The following is a 23,928-nucleotide window of genomic DNA, read 5'->3' as shown; positions in this document are numbered from 1 at the left end:
AGGAAATTGTTGAGTGTAAATAAACATTAATGAGGTAAACAACAAAAGAACACTTCCTACTGCGTGTGTGTCAATAAAGGAAAACAGTAATACAGCTGCTATTCATCTTCTAATTTGAACAACAGGATAGATGCGGTAGCGAAGAGGGAGAGAGGTAAGGAGGATGGAGGGAGAGAGGTAAGGAGGATGGAGGGAGAGAGGTAAGGAGGATGGAGGGAGAGTTGAGGGAGAGAGGTAAGGAGGATGGAGGGAGAGTTGAGGGAGAGAGGTAAGGAGGATGGAGGGAGAGTTGAGGGAGAGAGGGAGAGAGGTAAGGAGGATGGAGGGAGAGTTGAGGGAGAGAGGTAAGGAGGATGGAGGGAGAGTTGAGGGAGAGAGGGAGAGAGGTAAGGGCGAGTGGAAGAGAGGCAGGCCAACCAGTGTGCGCATGGAGAGCATGCTGGTGCACATATGGCACAGAACGTCTGTGGTCTCGTCAACCATGAGTGACTGATGACCCAGCCACCTCACACAGCTCCACCCCCACGCCCACTAGACAAACACCGCTGCTACCGTGGAAACGCACACCCCACCCAGCCAATCAATCAGAGCAGTGGGGGCTAGCTCCATCCCCTGCCTGAGAGCACCTGGCTCCAGCTCTCCTCACCCATTTCCCCGGTAACCACACCCAGGACATCATCCTATGTGTCAACCTGCAGTTGAATGGCTGGCTGGCTGACCGAATGACTGACACTAGCTGGTCGACTGGCTTTGTTGGCTGGTTGGCTGGCTGACAGATTGTTCTATCTAGTGGGGGATGCTTATTTGTTGATTGCCCAGTCAGCACTGTTCATGTTTGACATCATCTGAGCACAGCTCAGTTAAACCACTAACACACACACAATCCTTGAACTGGTGTTTAGAATAACAAACCAACACACGGTATTTGGAATTGAAGGTGTGGTTACTACAGTTTGAGTATATACACTGACCTGACCCCCATGAACATGAGGCATACAGTAGCCTCTCTCTTTCTCTCACACACACCGCACCTCTCTCCTTTTTCATCAATGTGATTCAGAAACAGTCTCGGAGCAACATGTACCATGCAGAACAGAGCAGCCTACAGTATCTGAAACATAAATGGTCTGTCTCTCTTGTGTTAGAGACACTCATCCACCTCCTCCCTCTCACTCTCTGACTCCTCTCTCACCTTCTCTGACTCCTCTCTTTCTCCTCCACCTCCTCTCCCTGAATCCTCTCTCTCCCCCACCACCTCCTCTCTCTCTCTCTCTCTCTCTCTCTCTTCCACCTCCTCCTTTCTCTTGGACAGACTCCTGGCTTTGTTCTGCTAATTCCCAAACCTCCTTTCAACAACATGCCCCCCCTACCCTCCCTCCCTCTCTCCACCACCGCCCCCCCCCCCCTTGACCCCCACCTCTCTCCACCCTCCCCCCCCCCCCACCCAGCTCTAATTGCTCACCACATAAAACAGGACCAGACTGTTTTCTTTTCCTTCTCTTTAAAAGCAGCCCAAAGCGAGTCTTATTCCACCCAGAGCAGCTCCCCTCTGGAACCCCTCTCTTTCTCCTCTCCCTCTCTCTCATCTTTACCCTCTACTCCCCTCCTCTCTCTCTCCGTTTTCTCTCTCTCCGTCTCTCTTCCTTTTCTTTCTCGGCCTCCTCCCAGTACCGCTCACACAAAACTCTTTCACCTTTCTCCCTCCCTCCGTCTGCCCAGTGAGTGGAGTGTTTTTCTCTATAGCAGGAATGCCAAAGACATTCTTCTATGGATCGGAATGGGAAAGACATTGCTATCAAACAGGATTAGCAGCAGGGGTGAAACAGGAGGAGAGAGAGAGAGAGACACAGAGAGAGAGAGAGAGACAAAGACAGAGAGAAAGCGAGAGGGTTGAAACAGTACCAGCCAAAGTTGCCATCGCCGGTCTCACCTAACAGACTCTTTTGTGTTAGCTAATCCACCAGAGACGCCAGGAGAGACAACCAATCCCACTACCTACACAACACAACACACACACACAACACAACACAACACACAACACAACACACACAACACACACACACAACACACACACACAACACACACAACACAACACAACACACACACACAACAGTGCCTACAGGACTGCTGACACACCAACAACACCACACTAGCTGCAATCCTAAAACTTTCAACTTTCCCCTCTCTCCCTCTTTCTCTCCTTTCTTCACTCTCTCCTTCTCCATTTCACCCTTTCTCTCCTCTCTCCTGTCTCTCTCTCCCCCGAGCCTCCGGTGAGTGAACATCCATCTCCAGCCCTACTGTTCAGACTGCTGCTGCCTCACATGCTTATGACATTAGCTTGCGTTGAGTTGGCACAGCTCACTGACAGAGAGAAAGCCTTCCTTCCTCCCTCTCCATCCATCCTTTGTCCTCTTCCTCACTCACTCCTTCTCAGTTACACCAGTTACAGTTCAACAGTCGAGTTGTAGGCTATATCCCTACTGAGACCACATTTGTACCGTTTGTCAAACGATATCAAACACAGTCCGTTATTAGGTAGCGTTGGGACTAGTGAAAAGTCCTTCTCCAGAGTTAGTCGTAGTTAGAGTTTGTTAGACTTTGCTTATTTTCGCAAACTATCTCCACAAACTGTCATGCAGCGTTTTAAGTAACGTTGACAAAAATTTCACAGTTAGTATACTAAACAACTAATCCCATGAGAAAAATCTAGATCTGTACCTTCAGATTAGCGGAGATCCAAGGAGATTAATGTAGTCTCAGGTATTCCTTGTAGGAGTGTGTATGTGTGTGTACGTGTGTGTGTGCAGGTAAGGTATTTATACAGCGGGCAACCAGACAGTGACAGACGCTCTCGCTTACTGGTTGCATGAGTCAGTCTGCAACTGTCTCAGCTCCGCCCCTTCACAATAAAAGCCGCTGCCTTGCTCGGAGTAAGCGCTTCACAATAAAAGCCCCAGCCTTGCGCTGAAAATCTATTTTTTAATTAAAAGTCTGACTTTTACAATAAAAGCTTAAAGCTTTGATGCAGAAACAGCCTTGATTTCAGAGTGAGAGTAGAAGCGTGACAGCAACCCACTGCTCCTCAGCTAGCTATAAGATGGGAGGAGATAGAAATGGAGAAAATAGATTGTGGGGAAGAAAATTTGACATGGAAAGGCACAGAGGGAAAGCGAGTGACAGCGAGAAAAAGAGAGAGCGATAAAAAGCAGTGCAGGCCTCATGTCTCCCCCTCTCCTGATGGCCGTCTGACGGAGGAGCAGAACACACCAGGCTGTGATGTCATACACACCCTGTAATTACTGTCACTCCATCCGCCAGCCAGGAAGCTGTCTGTCAGTCTGGTTTAGAACCCAGAACACACTCACCTACATACACACACACACCTCGAAATACACTCCACACACACATATCTACCTACATAACTACATACATACATCCACACACACATTTCACATACCCAACACAGATCAAGGCCAATATGTGGACAAAGGTTCTAATGAGGGTTGATTGACTTCACGTGGAAACAATGTGATTCCCTGAACATGTTATACATACCACAACTTTTTCTTTCTCCTTCTCTGTCTCTCCCTCTCTCTCTCTCCAGAGACACAATCTGTCCCACCAGGGGACCAGCAAGACGTGCTTGTTTCCATGCTGTCAACTCACAAGTAAAGCACACTCTCAGAATACCACACTATAAAACACTCACTCACTTTGTACCTCTGTCCCTGCTCTCTCTCTCTCTTCCCCTCTCTCCCTTTCTCCCCTCTCCCCCCTCCCTCCCTCTCTCCCCTCCGGTATTCTAAGGGTCAGCTGCAGCTCCCTTATAAGGAATCCTTCTCCATTCCTCCAAGGTCACTCTAACCAATCCTGTTAGACCGTCGACTGCCTCAGCCAATCCTGCGGCTCCCCATGTCCTTATAAGGACGTTCCCTCTCTGGGTCTGGCTGCCACTCTTCACCTCTCTGCTCCCTCTCTTTCTCTCACTCTCTCTTGCTCCTGGTCCCTCTCTTTCTCTCCCTCTATCTTGCTCTTGGTCCCTCTCTCTTTCTCTCCCTCTCTCTCACTCCTGGTTCCTCTCTCTTTCTGTCACTCTCCTGTCCTCTCTCTCTCTCTCCTGTCCTCTCTCTCTCCTGTCCTCTCTCTCTCTCTCCTGCCCTCTCTCTCTCTCTCCTGCCCTCTCTCCCTCTCTCTCTCCTGCCCTCTCTCTCTCCTGCCCTCTCTCTCTCCTGCCCTCTCTCTCTCCTGCCCTCTCTCTCTCCTGCCCTCTCTCTCTCCCTCCTGCCCTGTCTCTCTCACGTCTACTCTCTCCATCTCCAGCGTGTTCTCCCACCTTCATGAACCCAATACCTCTCCTCTTCCTCTCCCTCTTCCTCCTCTCCTAGAAAGGTACAATTAGTACCCTGTTAGAGAGTGTAGCAGTACCACCTCATAAACACAAACCCTGCTGGGACAACAGGGCCTCTGACTCACAACACCGGTATGTGTGTGTGTGTGACCAGGCCAGCACCGCAGATCTGGCCTGAACACAAAACAACCATAGATACAACACAACCACGACCATAGAGCCGAGGCAAATACATGTGTGTGTGAAAATACATGTGTGTGTGTGTCTGCATATGATGTTGGCACAGAGTGGTTGATTTGGGTAAGAAGTGGCCTTGGTTTGTTTTAGTTGACCACTGCTACCCTGACAACGTCGTCCCCGGCAACCAGCCAGGGCAGGAGGGGGATCAGCATCTTAATCTGTCTGGTATGACCGCTACGCTGCTCACGGCTGGACACACACACACACACACACACACACACACACACACACACACACACGGTGTGAGTTACATCCAGACAGGCTGTTGTTTTAAGCTCCTGCATGTTCTCGATAGCAGCACCTCAGTTATGATGTGTGTATGAGTGTGTGTGTGAGTATGTGTGTGTGTCAGGAATGGGAGTTCCCGGATATCATGAGGCAAGCTGCCAGATGTTGGGGTTGTGACCTTATTCGCATACATTTTCTGCTGGCATTCTGACACCTATACTGTAGCGACCCTTGACCTCTGGTTGTTGCTTCCTGTCAATCTACCATGTGGCTCATGTGACCACATCCCCCGCTTCCTGGAACCCCCCACAGGTTGAACATATAAAGGATGAGACACGTATCGATTACCCATGAGCCTTGGGGTATTTTATGGAAGCCCACGCCTTGCTAAATGTAATGTTACTTAATATCCAAACGGTCTCATGTGTTTACAGGAATGCAGCCTCCCTGTGTGTGATGAGTCAGTGTGTGGTCTTTCTGGGTGGAGGGGGGGGTGGGGGATGGAGATGGTGAGGGTGGAGGGGGTGGGGGATGGAGATGGTGAGGGTGGAGGGGGTGGGGGATGGAGATGGTGAGGGTGGAGGGGGTGGGGGATGGAGATGGTGAGGGTGGAGGGGGTGGGGGATGGAGATGGTGAGGGTGGAGGGGGTGGGGGATGGAGATGGTGAGGGTGGAGGGGGTGGGGGATGGAGATGGTGAGGGGAGGCTACAGGGCTGGTCTGATACAGGAAGGATGACCACAGCCGTCTCACACCCTGATCACACGCCCCGATGACCACAGCTGTCTCCGAGTAACAATCACCAGAACCAACTTCCTCTCCGCCATGGTGACAACCACATGATACACTCCCTAGCCAGTCAGAAACCAGTTCTGAAGCAGAGAGAGATTGCAGATTTGCTTACCCAGGCAGTGTGTCGTAACCTGTTTCAAACCAAAACAATTCTTGGGAAACGCCGCACCAAGCTGGCATCAGTATTCATCAATACACAGGGAAAAGGATACCACACTGTCAACTCTCACAGCACACACACATACATACGCGGACAGTGGATTTATGCTCTCCAGGTGTTATTGCTCCAGTGTGATGTGATTATTTACATGGTCACGCGTGTCCCTTCAAGCCCCTGGTGAGCTCTCCCCCACACCGCAGCTCATAAATCCACCAACACACACACACACACACACACATACAGCAGCAGCCAAATGAGCTCACACTGATATGGTAGAGTCTAGCTCTATGATGAAGAGCCGTCGCAGTTCTAACCTCTGAACCCTTCTCAACTCCTCCAGATTGTGTCCCCCCTCCCCCTAACTAACTAACTCCTCGAGTGTAGACCACAGGAACCAGAGCAGAGCACAGGGGGAACACACACACACACACAACCAGCCACACAACCCATGTGACCAGAGGTCGTAGGTTGCAAATGGTGGCGGCCGCGGCTCGGCCTGTCAGCCAGTCAAGTCAGCAAGGTCATAAACAGCCTAACCAGCACAGCAATGACCCCTAATAACCCTTAATGACCCCTAATGACCCCTAATGACACAGGCTGCTCTGCTGCCATTACTGGCTGATAACTGAGTGAAGTGTGTGAGGAAGGCAGACAGGCGGGGCAGACAGGGGTCATGCGAGGGTCACCCATGCAAAGCTCACCCTTCACCCCCCCCCTCCCCGCCAAGCAAGGAGCTTAATGTGTCTGGTATTAGACACTGTCCCCCCCCCCCCCACCAGACAGACAGATGTTTACCTGCCATGTTGTAGTTCCTCCGCTCTACTCTCCTCTCTGCAAGCAGAGAGGACACACAGTTAAGATACAGAGGACCCAGCACAGACCTCCAACACCCATCTGGACCAAACACAGACCTTCAACATCATCTGGACCAAACACAGACCTTCAACACCCATATGGACCAAACACAGACCTTCAACATCATCTGGACCAAACACAGACCTTCAACATCATATGGACCAAACACAGACCTTCAACATCATCTGGACCAAACACAGACCTTCAACATCATATGGACCAAACACAGACCTTCAACATCATCTGGACCAAACACAGACCTTCAACACCCATATGGACCAAACACAGACCTTCCACACCCATCTGGACCAAACACAGACCTTCAACATCATCTGGACCAAACACAGACCTTCAACATCATATGGACCAAACACAGACCTTCAACATCATCTGGACCAAACACAGACCTTCAACACCCATCTGGACACAGCACAGGCCCACAAGATTTATCTTGACACAGCACAGGCCCACAACATCTATCTTGACACAGCACAGACCTTCAACACCCATCTGGACCCAACACAGACCTTCAGCATCTATCTTGAAACAGCACAGGCCCCCAACACCCATCTGGACCAAAGACAAACCTTCAACACCCAGACTGCTCCCAGCACAAGCCTTGAACATCAAGACTATAAGACCACAAGGACCCAATGGAGGGAATGAGATGGAGGAAAGAGAGGGAGGAATGAGAGGGAGGGGGTAGAAGTATAGACATGATATCATCAGACTTATCTGGTGATATCAGGCATTACACCCTGACATACACTTACACACAGACACACACACAAAAAACACTCACACACACACACAAACAAGGCCCATACAGACAGGCCACACACACCCAGCCCTTACGAATACAAACACACACACATACAGGCCACAGACAAGACGATGACACAGACACCAAACCAACGTCACTGGAATGTTTTCAGGTTTGAGCCGGAGGAGAGATCATAGAGGTGGAGCGGGGAGTAGGGAGGAGGGGAGGGGTTAGAGGGTTACTCACAGCTTAGGTTTAGGCTTGGTGGGCAGTGGAGGCCCTTCCTTCCCTGGGGCTGGGGTCGAGGCTGGGGTCAAGGCTGGGGCAGAAGCTGGAACATCCATAACAGACTCAGGTGGAGGAGGGGGGGGGAGGTGGTCTCTGGGTGGGCTGTGGGGAGGTGGGGGGCTGACGGGCAGTCCTTTGCGACCTGGCCCCGCCCCCTGGCTTGGCTCCACCCCCTCAGGGCCTGGCTGGACCGCTGACACGCTTGGCCAGATCTCCACCTCGTTGACATGGTAACCCTCCACGCTCAGCGGGGCCTTGGGCGGCAGCTCCAATTGGCTGATCTCGGTGGGCGGGGGGGGCGGGGGGAAGGCCTGGGCGTCTTCCAACATAGTGTTGTCCCCGTATACGTCACCCCTGGTTACACCGTTAGTGGGCAAGTCTTCCGCTGCTGAGAAAGAAACACACATCATCTTAGCTTACTATTCCTCTCATCCTACCGTCTTTCAGCCAAAATATCCATAATCTGTAGTATTCCCAACTCTAACCCTTCAACCCAGCTAGGCAGTTAACTCTAACCATCTAATTTATAGAGCTATAAATATAATGCATTTCATTATTTAAATCAGACTGTCCAATGGCAGAGCAGATGATGCTGAGGGGCGGGGCCTGTCGGACACACCTCCAGAGACGTAGAGGTGGGCGGAACTACTGAGGGAGCCGTAGGGATTGGTGACGGTGCAGCAGAACACGCCCCCATCCTCTGGGAACGCCTCCGAGATCACCAACGTGCAGATCTCCTCTGGAACACAGAACAAGGGTTAGAACTCTGCAAAGCTGTGACAGACAGACGTCAGAACGTCAGAGTGCTACTGTCAGGAACACCTGCTGCATGTGAGTCACACTGTTCCAGATGGGGAAACTCTCTCTACGTGAACGTACACAGACAAAACACACACCCTCAGACACACACACACCCTCAGACACGTGTGTCACAATATGGGTGAGGTCAGAACAAGGTCACAGGCTGATGATGTCAATCACGGCCAGACAGACAGCCGATGATGCAAGAGCAAGAGCAGGATAGAATCTGCGACTGTTGACAAACAAGCAAAGCTGACAGGAAGTGATGTCGCTCTTACCTGGCTCTGCAGCGGAGCGGGGCTCTGTCGGAACGCAGAGCGACAGGGAGAGAGGAGGGGAGGAAAGGGAGGTTAGAGGAGATTTTTAACAGGTTTTAGCCTGGCTCAAGGCTGGCTCAAGCCTGGCTCAAGGCCGGCTCGTCTTACTCTTCTGAAGGACGCGGAAGTCTGGGGAGTCCTGGATCTCCTGGCCCTGGCGGAACCAGCGCACCTGCAGGGGCGCGCTGCCTCGGACACGGCACTCCAGAACCACCACCTGGCCCTCCGAGGCCTGGGAGTCCACCAACACCTGGGGAAGGAGGGAGAGAGAGGACAGAAAGAGTGAGGAACAGAGAGAGAGAGAGAAAGGGACAGAGGCAGGGGTGTGAGGTCAGCAGACTCTGACCCAAGCAATAACACTCCATCACACAGCAGCCAATCACAGGGCAGCTTGGAGTGTCACGGAGACAGAGACAGGAAGTGATCCATGAAGAGGCCCTCGTGCACTCATCCTCCCTCTCCAAGCTGTCAACACGCCTGAGTACAAACCCTCTATCAATCAGCAGTGTGTGTGTGTGTGTGTGAGGGCACATGTGTGTGTGTGGCCTAGGTGACTTCAGGGATGAGTAACTACCTACCCACTCCTGGGGGAGGACAAGACAAACAAACGTGTTGTGTAACGAGGGATGAATTAGAGGAGGAGGAGGATTTAGAGGAGAGGAGCAGAGCTCATGGCTTCGTCTGGCCTTTTTGAAGATCTTCCCCCCATTACATGACTCACTACCTGTGGTAGGGAGGATAAGGGAAGGAAGGGAGGAGAGCAGGAGGGTAGAAGGAATGGAAGGAGGAGAGGAGGGAGGTGGAGGGAAGGAAGGAAGGGAGGAGGGAGGGAGGTGAATGTGCGTCTTTCTAAGTGCTTACCTTAGTGAAGACAGGGGGGGCCGCGACAGGGCCGTCGCCCCCATAGAGAGAGGAGACTGGACTCTGCATCTGAGAACACAACACACACACTCAGAATGGAACAGTTGCTGTGTGTGTGTGTGTGTGGGTGTACATGTGTGTGTATGTGTGTACCCGCTGAGTGAAGGGCTGGACAAGGGTGGAACGGTGAGGTTGGGGGTCAGATGTCTTGGGGGAGGAGGAACGGATCGTCAAGGAGACAGAGGTGGTCTTCTTCTGAACCCTGTGAGAGAGACAGCACAGAGAGACCAGTTAAACAAGGTCCATGGTGTCCTGACCCTAACCCCACCCCTTCAGGTGAGGAGCTGATCTTGGGTTTCTCTGGTCATATCTGCTCTCCTCTCACAGAAACAGCTGCAGTCTCTTTTCTCTACGCTACAAAACCAGTTTTTACGGTCCCATTTTCACCTCATAAATGACTAAGGGACCTTGCAAAACGGTTTCCCCAGTGACTAGGAGGATGATGTCACTGGCAGAGAGTGCCAAGACGCTAGTAAACAGAAAAGGGAGGCGTCTGGTAGGTGAGAGATATAGAGGCAGGGAGGTGAGACGTACAGACAGGGGAGGTGAGACGTAGTGTCTCAGAGGAATGGGGGTAGGGGGTCAGAGGTGAGGGGTCACATACTGAGCCATGTCTTCTGACCGGTGCTTGGACGCCGAGCCCTCTCCTTCTGAGTCTGAAGACGAAGCTCCTAAAGGGAAGCAGAGCAGACGAGGAGGAGACATCATGACATTCCAGAACCACGCAGCACATTCTAGAGCCTGCACGCCACGGTGGTTCATTCTAGAACCTGAACCTCGACACATTCATTCCAGAACCTGTCGAACACACTCCTTTACTGAGATTCTAGAACGTTCAGGATTGTATGACCGTGACAACAAACCCTGATGATCAGAACAATAATAACCCTGGTGATGAGCAGGCTAGCCGGGGGTCCTATGCTACTCCAGCCACCTTCTATGTAGACCTCGGCCTCGGTGTGGTCGGCACCCAGGCTGTTGGACGCCACGCAGGTGTAGCGGCCCGTGTCGTCCTCGAACGCCTCGTTGATCACCAGCGTGTGCAGGTCGCCGTCGCGCCACACCTGGATGTCTGGGCTGCTGTGGAGTTCCCGGCCCTCGCAGAACCACCTGCACAGACAGACAGACAGACAGACACACACACAGAAACAGACAGCGAGAGATAAGAAATGAGTGGGGGCATGTCTGAGAAAGTTTTCCCTTTTGAATAAATGGCACCCTCGGGCAACGTGTTACAGGAACCCGCCACACCTCCACCCCCCCCTCCCTCCTCTTCCCCTGTCTGGGTGGTTCTATAGTGTTCGAGCCCTTCTCCACCCTTCTGAGTCTCACAGAATCGACAGTCTCTCTCACCTCTCCTCAAACCAACTAAAAGGGAGTCAGGTGGCTGAGCGGTTAGAGAGTCGGACTCGTAATCTGAAGGTTACCGGTTCGATTCCCGGCTGTGCAAAATGACGTTGTGTCCTTGGGCAAGGCACTTCACCTTACTTGCCTCGGGGGGAATGTCCCTGTACTTACTGTAAGTCGCTCTGGATAAGAGCGTCTGCTAAATGACTAAATGTAAATGAGCTACCAACTCACACACAAAAACACACACCACACGCCCAGAGCCTATGTTTCTGTCTCCACCTCTTGACCCCAACGTGGTATTGAAGGAGGAATAGGAGGAGATACAGGAATAAATCAACATGTCGGAAGCACAGCTGTTCCCTTCTTCTGCTCACCACCCCTGCGGGAACTTCGGGCCATCTTGGATGAAAATTCCCAGCATTCCCCTGCCTGGTCCTGCTCTGCTCTCAACACTCCTCCTGCCCGCCCTCCCCACCCCTCCCTGATCAGAGAGCTGCTCCTGAAGGTCAACTCTGGTGGAAGCAGAGAACATGAAGGTTCTGTGTGGTGGATGGAGAACCTACAGCTTGGGGGTTCGGTTGGACCAGTCAGAAACAGAATCCATTCGCTACGAGAAGCACAAGGAAACCTCACATTAATCCAGCTGTAATGGGCCTGCCATTAGACACGATGACTGAGTAAACAGTCAGATACAGATTTGTTCATTGTTTAATTCCAACACCTCTTAGCCATGCACTGAGGAATGTCCTGAACACCAGGGAGGGGGGAGAGAAACGGAGGGAGAGAGAGAGACAGAGAGAGAGAGAGAGAGAGAGAGAGAGAAAGTGGCACACAGTCACTTTGTGAGGAATTTTAAATGCTTTTGAAGATAAAAACCCTCGAACACCCAGTTCCTTTCACACACCCTGTAACACAATGACATGATGAAACACACACACAATGGTTGTGTGTAGGGTGTGTAGGGAGCCAGCAGTGCCAGAGTATCGGAGCGTTACCTGACTGTAAGTCTAGGCCTCTCCTTTCCTCTGGAAGCAAGTGAGCCAGGTCTGAGCCCTATCACTGCTCTCCAGCTTCCTGCTACTCAACCCCACACCCCTCATCACTTAACCCTGGCCTCTCCCTACCTCTACCGGCCTCTACCTACCTCTAGAGGCTACTCCCTACCTCCCTTAGCCTCTCCAGTATGTGATATCCCCTACGCTTCCCTCCTCTTCACAGCTCTCCCCCCCCCCCCGCCCCCTCTGTCCTGGTCTCTCCTGTGTGTGCTGTGGTCTCTCACTGACCGTGTCTCTTATTTGCTGCTGTTGAAAGTTTTATGAAGCTCAGTTTCATTATAAACCCAGGAGTAGAGGCCAGAAAGAGATAGGGGTGGGAGGGGGGAGGGAGAGAGAAAGAGACAGAGAAATAAAACACTAAAACACAATTACTTTACCACCTATGACAAGCAGGAAGGACTTATCTGTTATCTAGAACCTGGAGCAAACCTGGCCACCTCCCCTGGAGCTCTCTGCCCTCTCTAGAACCAGGAGCAAACCTGGCAACCTCAAAGAGGTAGGTGATCATACAGAACGATGCTGGTGGAAGTGCTCCATGTTTAGGAGGACAGGGCTGATGGCTGGCTGAATCCTTCTCCTAGTGACAGAAAAGGCTAGAAACACTAGAGCTAGAAACACTAGAGCCATTTATACAAGCTGAGAGGACAGCTGGGGGATATAGATTGTGCGTGTGCGGGTTTGTGTGTTTGTGCTTAAAAGAGAAAGAGCGAGAGAGAGCAAACTGTGCTGAGAGAAGTGTGTGAGGCAGCTGAAATCCCCCCCCCCCCACAAACACAAAAAAACACACACATTCCTACACACACCACTGTCACCAATATCTAAGTTTCATCAGCCCACATTATTGTAGTGATTCAAAATGTTTCAAATATGGTTCACAAACTGAAACTAACAGACGTGCACTAGTCAACATAAAAGCTAAAGATAATCTATCGTCTCCTATCAGACAAGACTGGGAAGAGTCTGAAGTGAAAGGTCAAGTATCAGTGTGTTTGTGAATACGTGTGTGTGCGTGTTTGTGAATGTGTGTGTGTGTTTGTGAGTGTGTGTGTGTGTGTGTTTGTGAGTGTGTGTGTGTGTGTGTTTGTGAGTGTGTGTGTGCGCGCTTTACGCTGGGAGGCCCAGGGGGCCCAGAGAAGAGCAAACACACTTAGTGCACTTTGTCAATGAGTGACATGAGAAAAAATATCCTTAGTATACACACAAACAAACTATGCTGGGGTTACGCCATCAAAACCTACAATCTTACTATCCACTCCAGCCGAGAAACAATCCTATTGTATACATATATATCACACTGCGATGTGGTTAGTCAATACAGACTGGTCCTTGACTCTGACCACTGAAATACTACAGAACTACGCACTCCTGACCCTCAATCTTCAGCTGCACTCTCTTCATGCACTATCTTTACGTCGCCTTGGATAAAAGCGTCGTCTAAATGAATGAAAAGTAAACGCACAAGTATATATAGATCCCTTGATGCAAGCTAACAGGTTCACTACACAATCTGCCTAGCAGTGGGGCTGACAGACACCAGTCATAGGACAACATTCACCCACCAAGCCAGTTAGGCTCAACTCTAACCTTAACCCCAACCACTCTACAGCACTGCCACCAGTGCAGACTTCAGAGTTCCTTACCTGAGCTAGCGTTCGGCGGTCGCTCCCCCAGTATCACTGTGATGTCACGGAAGGCTTCCTCACTCACTGAGAGACGAGCCACTAAGCCGCTACTGCAGCCTCTCACACATCCTCCCTGACACACACACACCCACCCTGACACACACTGGGAGGGAGGGAGGAAAAAGGAGGGAGGGGGCAGTTCTGAGACATGACAAATTCCACACAAGTAGAGAGAGAGAGAGAGAGAGAACTACTGAGAGAGGGGAGGAGGGGAATCTTGACTTTAACAAAGTTGGACTCTTGTCCCTTGGCATGTTTCCAGAAACCTCTCTGTCTCGTACTGACAGCATATTTGACCTGGGTGTCTCTCAGAAGAGCTTCAGACTTGCTGGTTCCAGCCCCTGGTACCCCCCCCTCCCATCATCCCTGGTACCCCCCCTCCCATCATCCCTGGTACCACCCCTCCCATCATCCCTGGTACCCCCCCTCCCATCATCCCCGGTACCCCAGCCCTTCTACACCTCCCGTCCCTAGAACCCCCACCCTGTCTCTATAACAGGAACACCAGAGTTCATTGATCCAACGGTTTGTCGGTTTGCAGACCCAGTCAAGAGTGAGATACATTTACATTTAGTCATTTATCAGACGCTCTTATCCAGAGCGACTTACAGTAAGTACAGGGACATTCCCCCCCGAGGCAAGTAGGGTGAAGTGCCTTGCCCAAGGACACAACCTCATTTGGCACGGCCGGGAATCGAACTGGCAACCTTCAGATTACTAGCCCTATTCCCTAACCGCTCAGCCACCTGACTCCCCTACGTGTGTAGGCCACTCCTGGCTGGTGAAAATAGAGATGAGATAGAAATAGACCACTTAGAGCAGGCAGCACCTGGCTGGCTGGAACAGATGGCCCTGAACTCTGCATGATTGTACCCCATGGACGGACACACACACACTGTGCTTGGTTGTATTTGTGTGTTTATGGTTTCTAAATCATGATGGGGTCTGTTAAGCCATTTTTCTAAAAGGTTCAAGGTCAATGAGCATATACAGATTCCTCAATTTGATAGGAAATACTTAACCCCCCCCCCCACACACACACACACAGAGCATTAAAAGCACAATCCTATTACAAATTTCCAAACAATCTTGCATGGAATCACACCCGCGCACACACACTGTATCACTGTTTAGAAGGTCACATCCGGGTCACATGACACCACATGGAGATGGGACCGCGTTGTCACGACAACCCCTTGTATTCTCCAGGGCAACCAAACAATGCAGACCCAGAGACATGGAGGCTGGCTGGCTGAGGGGACATTTAAATCAACAGATGTGCTGATCAGTCAGACATTAATTCCAGCTACGCAGGCCAGCAGTGGAGGCTCATGTTCACAGATCTGTTCCACACAAACGACAAGCAGACCCCTTAACTACGGAGGAAATAAACACTGTTGTCTGGAAAGGTTGTTTTGCTGCTGAACAACTGCTGTTGAATCATTACCAAATCACAACAGAATCACTAATGAATCGGCAGAGAATCACTAATGAATCGGTACAGATTCACAAATGAATTGTGACTGAATCAGCCTGGATGTTTTGTCTCCGAGCTCACATCTCCTCTTCCTGCTCGTTAGAGGACAGGTTCTACAGCGAGGACATCAAACACACTTGGAACCATCTGGAGCCCAAGACAACTTAATCCTTCCCTAAACGCACACACATACACACTCTCCACCCCTCCTCCTCTCCTCTCCTTCCCATTAAACTGAGTCTCCTGTCCTGACCCCATGTCTGTCTCTATGACATCATCACTGAAGTACAGGGGAGGGGAGGAGGAAGGAGAGGAGAGGAGGCCGTGTGAGAGGGAGCTTTCCATGAGCTGTAATGTTGTCACATATCAGGAGAAGATGTTTATGAGTCCCATATCATGTTCGAGACGTCGTAAAGCAGACCCTGGAGACACACGTGCACACCACACACACCCGCGCACGTAAATCTAGCCCTGGCACACACACCACCACCAAATCCTGACACACACCATCACATGCCCTGGCAGGCTGGCACACACACACACACACACCAGCCCTGGCACATTCACAAGAATGCCGACCGGCTGAAAACCCCCTCAGTGTCAGATCAAAGGGACAGATGACTGGGTTTGGTAACCATGGTAACCGCCTGATCCGCCATGATGGATGGCTATCGAGTCACCCAGCAGGTGAGAGCGGGAATGCGGCCCAGAACACTGATCCCAGCCCAGCCCCAGGGTTTCTGCTGACTCACACCCCCTGACTAGAGTAATAACACTGCACACATTTAGCAGATGCTTTTATCCAAAGCAACATACGGGGGCGGGGGGGATTTGAACCTGGGATCTCTTGTTCCACAGTCTAATGCTCTACCACTGGAGCTACAGCCACCTCAAACTGATCCCAGAGCAGAAGCAGACAGCTGCACCTGGAGAGACAGCTTGTTTGATCTCATATCAACTTTTAAGTCTGTGTGACGGACAGTAAAGTATGCCTGCAGCCATGTAGAAAACGTTTGTGGTCAAACACACTCGTGCACAGAAACGGAAGTCAAACACAGGGCACAGTAAAGACCCCCTGTAGTGAGAGAACAGGGACTAGGAGACACAGGGCACAGTAAAGACCCCCTGTAGTGAGAGAACAGGGACTAGGAGACACAGGGCACAGTAAAGACCCCCTGTAGTGAGAGAACAGGGACTAGGAGACACTGGGCTGCTCAACTGAATACTGATGTTTGTGACCAAGTGGACGGGCGTGGTGTGTTTCAAGTGTGATATGTGTGCTGGTTGGTGTGTGCGAGGGTGAAGGGCGTGTGTGATGATGAGGTGTAAGTGTTTACCTAAGGAGCTTAAGAGGAACATCTCTCACGCTCGGAGAGCTCTCAGTGCCTGTGGTTTCAAGTTACCCTCCCCTTCCTCCTCCTCCTACTCCACCCTCCTCCTCCTCTGCTCCTCCTCCCCCTCGCTCCAGGTGTTCTGCGGTAAGACTCCTCCACCCTGCAAGTCTCCTCCACCCTGCATGACTGCAGCCTTTGTCTACCAGGGACATGCTTTGTATCCGACCTGGTATTCTACTCAACTCTAGAGAGCTCCCTTCCAGAACCCTCTCTTGCTTTCTCTCCATCCTTTTGTTTTTTTACCGTCCTACCCCACTCCCCCTCTCTCTACCCTACCCACCCTCTCATTCTCCTCTCTAACCACCCTCTCTCCTTCTCTCTACCCACCCTCTCATTCTCCTCTCTAACCACCCTCTCTCCTTCTCTCTACCCACCCTCTCATTCTCCTCTCTAACCACCCTCTCTCCTTCTCCTCTCTACCCAGCCTCTCTCCTTCTCTCTACCCAGCCTCTCTCCTTCTCTCTACCCAGCCTCTCTCCTTCTCTCTACCCAGCCTCTCTTCTCCTCTCTAATCACCCTCTCCTTCTCTCTACCCAGCCTCTCTTCACCCTCTCTCCTTCTCTCTACCCACGCTCTTCTCTTCTCGCTCCTCTCACCACACCCTATTCTGGTCCTTTACTGAAAGCCCTCCACTAGACCACAACTATAATTACAGTCTCTGCACTCACATGGCACAAACAATAAATCACACACACAGGAACGCACACACTCTTATATACACACAGGGAAAAACGCACATACACACTTCTGCTACACACTCTTTTATGCACAAAATCTCACCCACGCATGCACACAGATGCGTACACACACACACACAGTGAGGGGTTATGGGGGTCATGGTTGAAAGGAAGTTGGGAATATCTGCTGTTAGTGTCCCAGTGAGAAACAGAATGACGCATCTGAAGGGAGAACTGCTGATCGCCCGGTCTGTGTGTGTGTGTGTGAGAAAGAGTGTGTGTGAGAGAGAAAGAATGTGTGTGTGTGTGTATTTACAGGCCTGCAAGGGTGTCAGTCTGACGTAGAAGTCAGTTCTCACCATGCTGACCTGGGTGCACGTGTGTGTGTGTGTGGGACCATGCTTGTTTGTGTGTATGTGTGTGCATATGCGTGTGTTTGTGCAGTAATAAGGCCAGAACTTTAATGAACAGCAGGACTGGCTGCTACACAGCCAGTGCTGTACCCTGTTAGCTCACTGCATTCTTACACAGCAACATGTTACCTAAACACTCACACACACACACACACACACACACACACACACACGTCGTGCACCAAGGTCAGTCTTCAGCATGGTGAGAACTAACTTAGACGTCAGACTGACACCCTCACAGGCCTGTAAATACACACACACACACACACACACGCCATGCTGACGCCTAAAGGAGGGACACACAGTGTGTGTAGATGAAAACACAACCTTCCTTGGTAAAAGTCTGTTTGTTCTCCTGAGGGGAAGCAGAGAAGCTGGTCTTTTTAAACAGGGATCATATATTTGATACATTCCAACGTGGGTTTCAGGAATGGCGTCTGTTGGAGAATACTGCCTTGTTTGGGACTCTTCCCAGAATTCCTCCTGGCTCCTCCAGTTCCTGTGTGTGTGTGTGTGTGAGAGTGAGTGAGTGAGTGAGTGAGAGAAAGAAAGTGTGCATGTATGTCTGTGTGTATGTGAGCTTGTGCGTGAGTGTGAGAATGCGAGCATGTGTATTTGTGTGTGAGTGTCTACGTGTGTGTGTGTGTGTGTACGTGTGAGTTTGAGTATGTGTCGTGTATAATGTGTGTTCCTGCACACAGCTGCCTCCTTCCTTCTCTCTCCTAGTTTAGAAGAGGCCTTGTTACCAAGACGAGCATGCATGGTAATTACATGACGCAGCTACAGAATGTCTTTGATGGAACTCAACCATTAAAGATGCATTTCCCCTGTCTGTGTGGCAGCGAGACTCTCTGTGGTCAAGAATAGCTGTAACACAGGACACAGACAACCTCCAGCGACCCCCACGGCCCACCCCCCAGCCCAGGAAAGCCAGGCTCGGCAGGACTCCCAGCCCTGAGTCAGTACACAAGAGGAGGGGTACGTGGGGGGGGATATCTGACAGGTCTGGCAACCCATCAAAGCCCAGACTCGAGAGGGGAAATGGGAAGGTAGAGATCAGAGGTGTGGGAAATAATAGAGATGCAGTACACACGCACGCACACAGGAACATACACCCATACGTAGGAACATTCTGAGGTAGGTGTATGTGTCTGCCCGTGTGGGTGTGTTATGGTTGGAATTAAAGCCATAGAAACCAAGATGAGGCAGTTCTCTTCTCCACTCCTCCCCTCAGCAAATGTGGGGTGTGCGCACACACACCCACACTCCCCAACCAGGTAGAACACACACATACACACACACACAGCTTGCACGCAGGCACGTACACATGCATGTATATCCAGCTGGTGTCTCTGCTGGTATCTCTCGCTTGATAAGATTAGCAGGAGGATGCTAAGAAACATGACAGACACAAAAAATGGTTCACTTGCCTTACAGGTCAGCACACTCACACACACACGCACCAAACCTGGCCCACCTGACCGACTTCTAGGAGGTCATAAACCATCTCCGGCAACAGAGTAGCTGAATGCCCTACATCACCACGACCCTTCAGTTGACACCCCCCCCCCTCCTCCTCCTCCTCTCCCCGTCACTTCCCCCCCCCCCCCCCACCCCCAAGGTCTGAAGGCCCTGCCAGGCTCTGTCAGTGTTCTTGTGTGTTTGTCTCAGAGAGAGATGGATGAAGAGCAGAGGAGCACACTGTTTACAGGAACTCCACTCACATTCTCCATGAGCTGGGTTAGAGGCCGTCTGTGTTTACCTCCCCCCAGTTCCCACCTCCCCCCGTTCCCACCTCCCCCCGTTCCCACCTCCCCCCCCGTAGAAACCCAGACAGGTGGTGATATACTTTCACAAAATGTGTCCTTCAAGTGTTCAGGACTTCCTGGACAGTTCAGCTGGTGCTGTTGACTAATACTGACAAGACAAGGTTTCCCAACGAGATCACCTCAGAGGCCAACCCCAACACCACACTGCCCCCTGGTGGCAAGAGGGAGCAGAGGGGCACTGCTACCTGGACACAGTGCACCGGTCTGCAGTCACACACAGTCACAGTGTTTGTTTTCGTATGTTTCCCTTCCCTCCTTCCTCTCTTCGTTCCCTCTATCCCCCTCTCCTCTCTTACTTCTCTCCCACCTCCGCAGAGCCTTAACGGTTTCACTTCCCTTTAGTCTCTTCACGTTCTCTTCACTTCCTCTCTCCTCTTATCCCCTCTTCCTCCTTCCGGACCTCTGCTCCACCTTTCAATTCACCGAGAAGGTGAGGAGAGGTAGAAAGAGGGAGGGGTGGAGAGAGGAAGAGGTTGAGAGCAGGGGCGGTTCTACACGGGGGCCTACAGGGGCCAGTGCCCCTGTAAAAATGTCCCTGCCCCCCCTGTGGCCCCCCTGAGCTGACTGAACATTTTTTTTACACGTTTTTCTTCTTCTAGTAGTCATCATGAAACGAGGAAGGGACATTGCAGCCTTTTTTGCCCCAGTAAATAAAAAAGTTAGAGAAACATATCAAAGTATTGAGAGAGCTGGAAGAGGGAGAGCCAGAGCCGTTTGTATGATTTTAATGTAAAGCAAAATTAAAGTATTTAATGTTTAAATATCATTTGTTTATGTTTTTTAATGTGCCCCTCTGATTAAACACTGGCCCCCCCTTGGCCCCCCCAGTAAAATTGGTCTATAACCGCCACTGATTGAGAGAGGTGGAGATGTGGAGAAAGGGAGAGGTATAAAGGGAGAGAGGAAGAGGTTGAGAGGTGGAAAAAGGGAGAGGTATAGAGAGGGATAGGTGGAGAGAAGGAAAGCACCGTGTCATGGCATTGCCGTCATTCCGGGTTGTGGCTCCTGTGAGCCTGGGCTCTATTAATACAGGAGAGGAGGAGGCCTCTTATAGCCCAGCAGAGATCCATGTCCCAGCACCCCCCCCCCCCCCCCCACACTCCACTCCCACCCAGGTCTCTCTCCTCTGGGTCACAAAACACTCCGGGGGGACAGGACCTCAACAAACACACACCCCTCCCCCCCACCTCCCTCCTGCATCCTCTCCTTCTCTCCTCTTCTCTCCTACCCTCCTCTTCTCTCCTCTTCTCTCCTACCCTCCTCTTCTCTCTTCTTCTCTCCTACCCTCCTCTTCTCTCTTCTTCTCTCCTACCCTCCTCTTCTCTCCTCTTCTCTCCTCTTCTCTCCTACCCTCCTCTTCTCTCTTCTTCTCTCCTACCCTCCTCTTCTCTCTTCTTCTCTCCTACCCTCCTCTTCTTCTCATGCTCTACTCTTCCTCTTCTGCTCCACCTCTTCTCCTGTGCTCCTGTCTTCCTCCCTACCCCACCTTCCCTCCTCTTGCTCTCCCTCCAACTCTCCCCCTCTTTCTCCCCTCCACCCAGCAGGGGCTGGCTGGGGGCTAATATCTCCCTCAGTGAGCATGTATCTAGTACGTCTCTATGTTTAACAGAGCAGCACCACAGTAAACAACGTCATGGAAGAAGACACACTCAGACACCAGAGAGAGAAAGAGGTTATTTATAGTTTGTGTGGAGGGGCCGTCCATAAGGCAACAGACAGGGAGTGTTGTCCCTTAGGAAGGTGCAGCTATCGAAGGAACCCTCTGACCCGGCAGCACCTGGCTGCTCGCTAGCCTCGATGCTAATCGCTAGCAGCTAACCACTGCCTGCTGACCGCCCAGCCTCGATGCTAAGTGCTGGCCGCTAGCTGCTAACCTCTGGTTGCTAACCGCTAGCCACCAAAACGCCACCTGCAAACCTTTAGACGCTAGCCATGATGACACAGAGTGGAACTCCCCTTCACACAGTGCCAGAGTTCTGAGAACGACCTGTCAACAAGACAACTCATACCTCCTGCTGCTCCCCCCCCCCTTCTAAATTCCTGCATTACCCCTCTCTCTTGAACCCTCTCTCTACCACACACTCTCCAGAGGAAATCACTATCCTCTAAAGACCCACTCTCCACTAGAGACACACTTTCTAGAGTTCTGCTCTTCTCTACAGACCCACTCTCCTGGGACAGGAAGGAACTAGCGGCAGACCAACAGGGACATCAACTGTCTTGCAACAGACTAAATATAGAGCATCTGTAACTGTACTTCTCAGTCAGACTTCGTCTGGACCATAGATACAGTGTAGTGGACAGAGTGCGAATTATACAATGACAATCGTGGGGGTCAACTTCTTTTCCAGGGCGTGTATCGACCCCCCCCCCCCCCCGACCTGTGGTTTTTACCTCTTTTGGGGGGGTCCAAGTCTTAATTAGGGGGGTCAGACCCCCCAAACCCCCCCGTAAATCGCACCCTGGTAGTAAACACACACACACCACCGTACTGCTCAAGTCTAGTGCGCTGAACACACAGGCCAGAACTAAAGTGTGTGTATGTGAGAGACACAGAGAGAGATCAAGTCTGGTGTGTGGAATGTGTGTATATATATAGATATATAGATAGATACTGTTAAAACAAACTGATAGATGTGTGTGTAATCTTTTAAACAGTGTAGTCAGTGCTCCTGTGCTACGGTGGGTGCTAACCAGTGATTATCCTGCCCTGTGCTCTCTAGAACATTCCAGGCATAACAGACAAGCACTGCCCCAGAATCCTCCAGTGTTCACTATCTTGAAACACACAGTGCTGACACATGTACCATGGACAACCAGGGTGTGTTTTGTGGTTTTATTGATCTATTTATTGCTTGATGTCTTTTTTCCTTGCCCACGGAGGGCGCACTGTATAAAAAAATATTGAACATGTTCATATTCTTACACAGTTAGATCTGTCTTCTGATTCTATGGTGAGGTCCACCCACTCAGAAACTTCTACAAGGTGTCATGGTTCAATAACGTAAATAAAAAAAATAAAAAACTTGTTAGCCACAATAATACAATCACGTGAGCTAAAGATTTTCCCACATCACCCCACAGATGAGGAGGAACTTCGTGAGGGACCAACAGTTCAGCTTCATTAGAAGAAAAAAACACAGATCATGTGACCACACAAACCAAGAAGTGATAAAGGTGAACTCCCTTACCTGACCAATGGCAGGGGGTTTCCTGTCACCCTGCACTCCAGCTTGATGGGGCTCCCCTCGGACACCTCCTGGCTCTTCAGCTTCTGGGAGAAGCGAGGGGGGGAGAGCTCCCCCAGCCCCCTAGCTCCCTCCCCCACCCCATGACCCCCCTCTGGTGTTGGCCCCTCCCCCAGCCCCGGAGGCTGACCACATGGGGGAGGCTGGGGCTGCGAGGGAGCAGACCCGGAGCCTTGGTGGGTGGGGCCTAATTCCTGGTTAGCGGGTCCTGATCCCTGGCGGGAAGGGCCAGAGGCTGAGGGGGCGGGGCGGTGGGCACGGGGGGACAGGTATCCGCTGTCGGGGGAGGAGGAGTCATCGTCCACCTGCTGCTCCAGCCGCGCGGAGCCCTTAAAGATGGAGGATAGCTCCTCGATGAAGGTGGCGGCCCGGCTGCAGAACTCCGTGGCGGATGCCGCACGCTCGTTCAGCTCCAGGCCCGCGTGCACCAGCCTCGGCTTGTCCTGCTTGTACACCGGGGGGATGCTCTTGTGACAGATAAACTTTTCAGGCGAGGCTGGGGATCCGAATGAGGCCTGCTGGGGCCTGGTTAGGAGGACGCTCTGGCTGGAGGTGACCTTTACTGGGACTCCCTGGTCTGGGGAGAGGGGTTTACTGTGCTGGGGTGGGACAAGGGGAGTGCTGGGACTGTCTATAAGGGGGAGGTTGTGGGGGAGGGCCAGCTCGTGGGGGGAGGTGGGCGTTCGGGGGTCTCCTGGAGTCTCCCCGAAGGCCTCGAAGGCCAGATCCAGACTGCGGTGAATCTCCTCCGCGCTGAGGAACGCAGAGAGCTGGGAGAAATCTCCTGAATCCAGCTCCGCCGATGCCGCCGAGTCCAGGAAGAGATCTCCCTCAGAAGACGCCTCCGAGAACACTCCCCCATCCCCCTCCAGTCCCCCGCCTCCTTCCGGATCCTTCAGCAGCACAGATAAGGGGAGTGGCTGGTTCCAGATCCCGTCTTGCATCCTGTAACACACAAACATGCGCGCACACACACACACACAGTTATGGTGGAATGAGAAGTACCACAAGCTGGACACCAAATATAAAAAGACTTCCATGTTGAACAATGGATCCACACAAACTGCACACACACACACCCTGTACAC

The 23,928-nt window shown here is 51.6% G+C and overlaps 1 protein-coding gene across 1 annotated transcript in view; it reads right to left on the bottom strand.

Moving 5' to 3' along the window:
- palld (palladin, cytoskeletal associated protein) overlaps positions 1-23,928 on the bottom strand; it is a 37,629-nt gene that overhangs the window by 12,185 nt on the left and 1,516 nt on the right. Inside the window, exons 2-11 of the mRNA XM_062450125.1 lie at positions 22,784-23,785; positions 10,650-10,825; positions 10,320-10,386; positions 9,809-9,917; positions 9,656-9,724; positions 8,903-9,044; positions 8,756-8,779; positions 8,296-8,415; positions 7,635-8,064; positions 6,566-6,601 (exon numbers count right to left, since the gene is read on the bottom strand). Coding sequence (XP_062306109.1) covers positions 6,566-6,601; positions 7,635-8,064; positions 8,296-8,415; positions 8,756-8,779; positions 8,903-9,044; positions 9,656-9,724; positions 9,809-9,917; positions 10,320-10,386; positions 10,650-10,825; positions 22,784-23,784 — 2,174 coding nt within the window. The 5' untranslated portion in view covers position 23,785. The remainder of the gene's footprint in view (positions 1-6,565; positions 6,602-7,634; positions 8,065-8,295; positions 8,416-8,755; positions 8,780-8,902; positions 9,045-9,655; positions 9,725-9,808; positions 9,918-10,319; positions 10,387-10,649; positions 10,826-22,783; positions 23,786-23,928) is intronic.

Source organism: Osmerus eperlanus, chromosome 24 (assembly GCF_963692335.1).
Source record: "Osmerus eperlanus chromosome 24, fOsmEpe2.1, whole genome shotgun sequence".
Lineage (NCBI taxonomy): Eukaryota > Metazoa > Chordata > Actinopteri > Osmeriformes > Osmeridae > Osmerus > Osmerus eperlanus.
The sequence above is the reverse complement of the archived record's forward strand: the minus strand, read 5'-3'. Positions and strand labels throughout refer to the sequence as shown.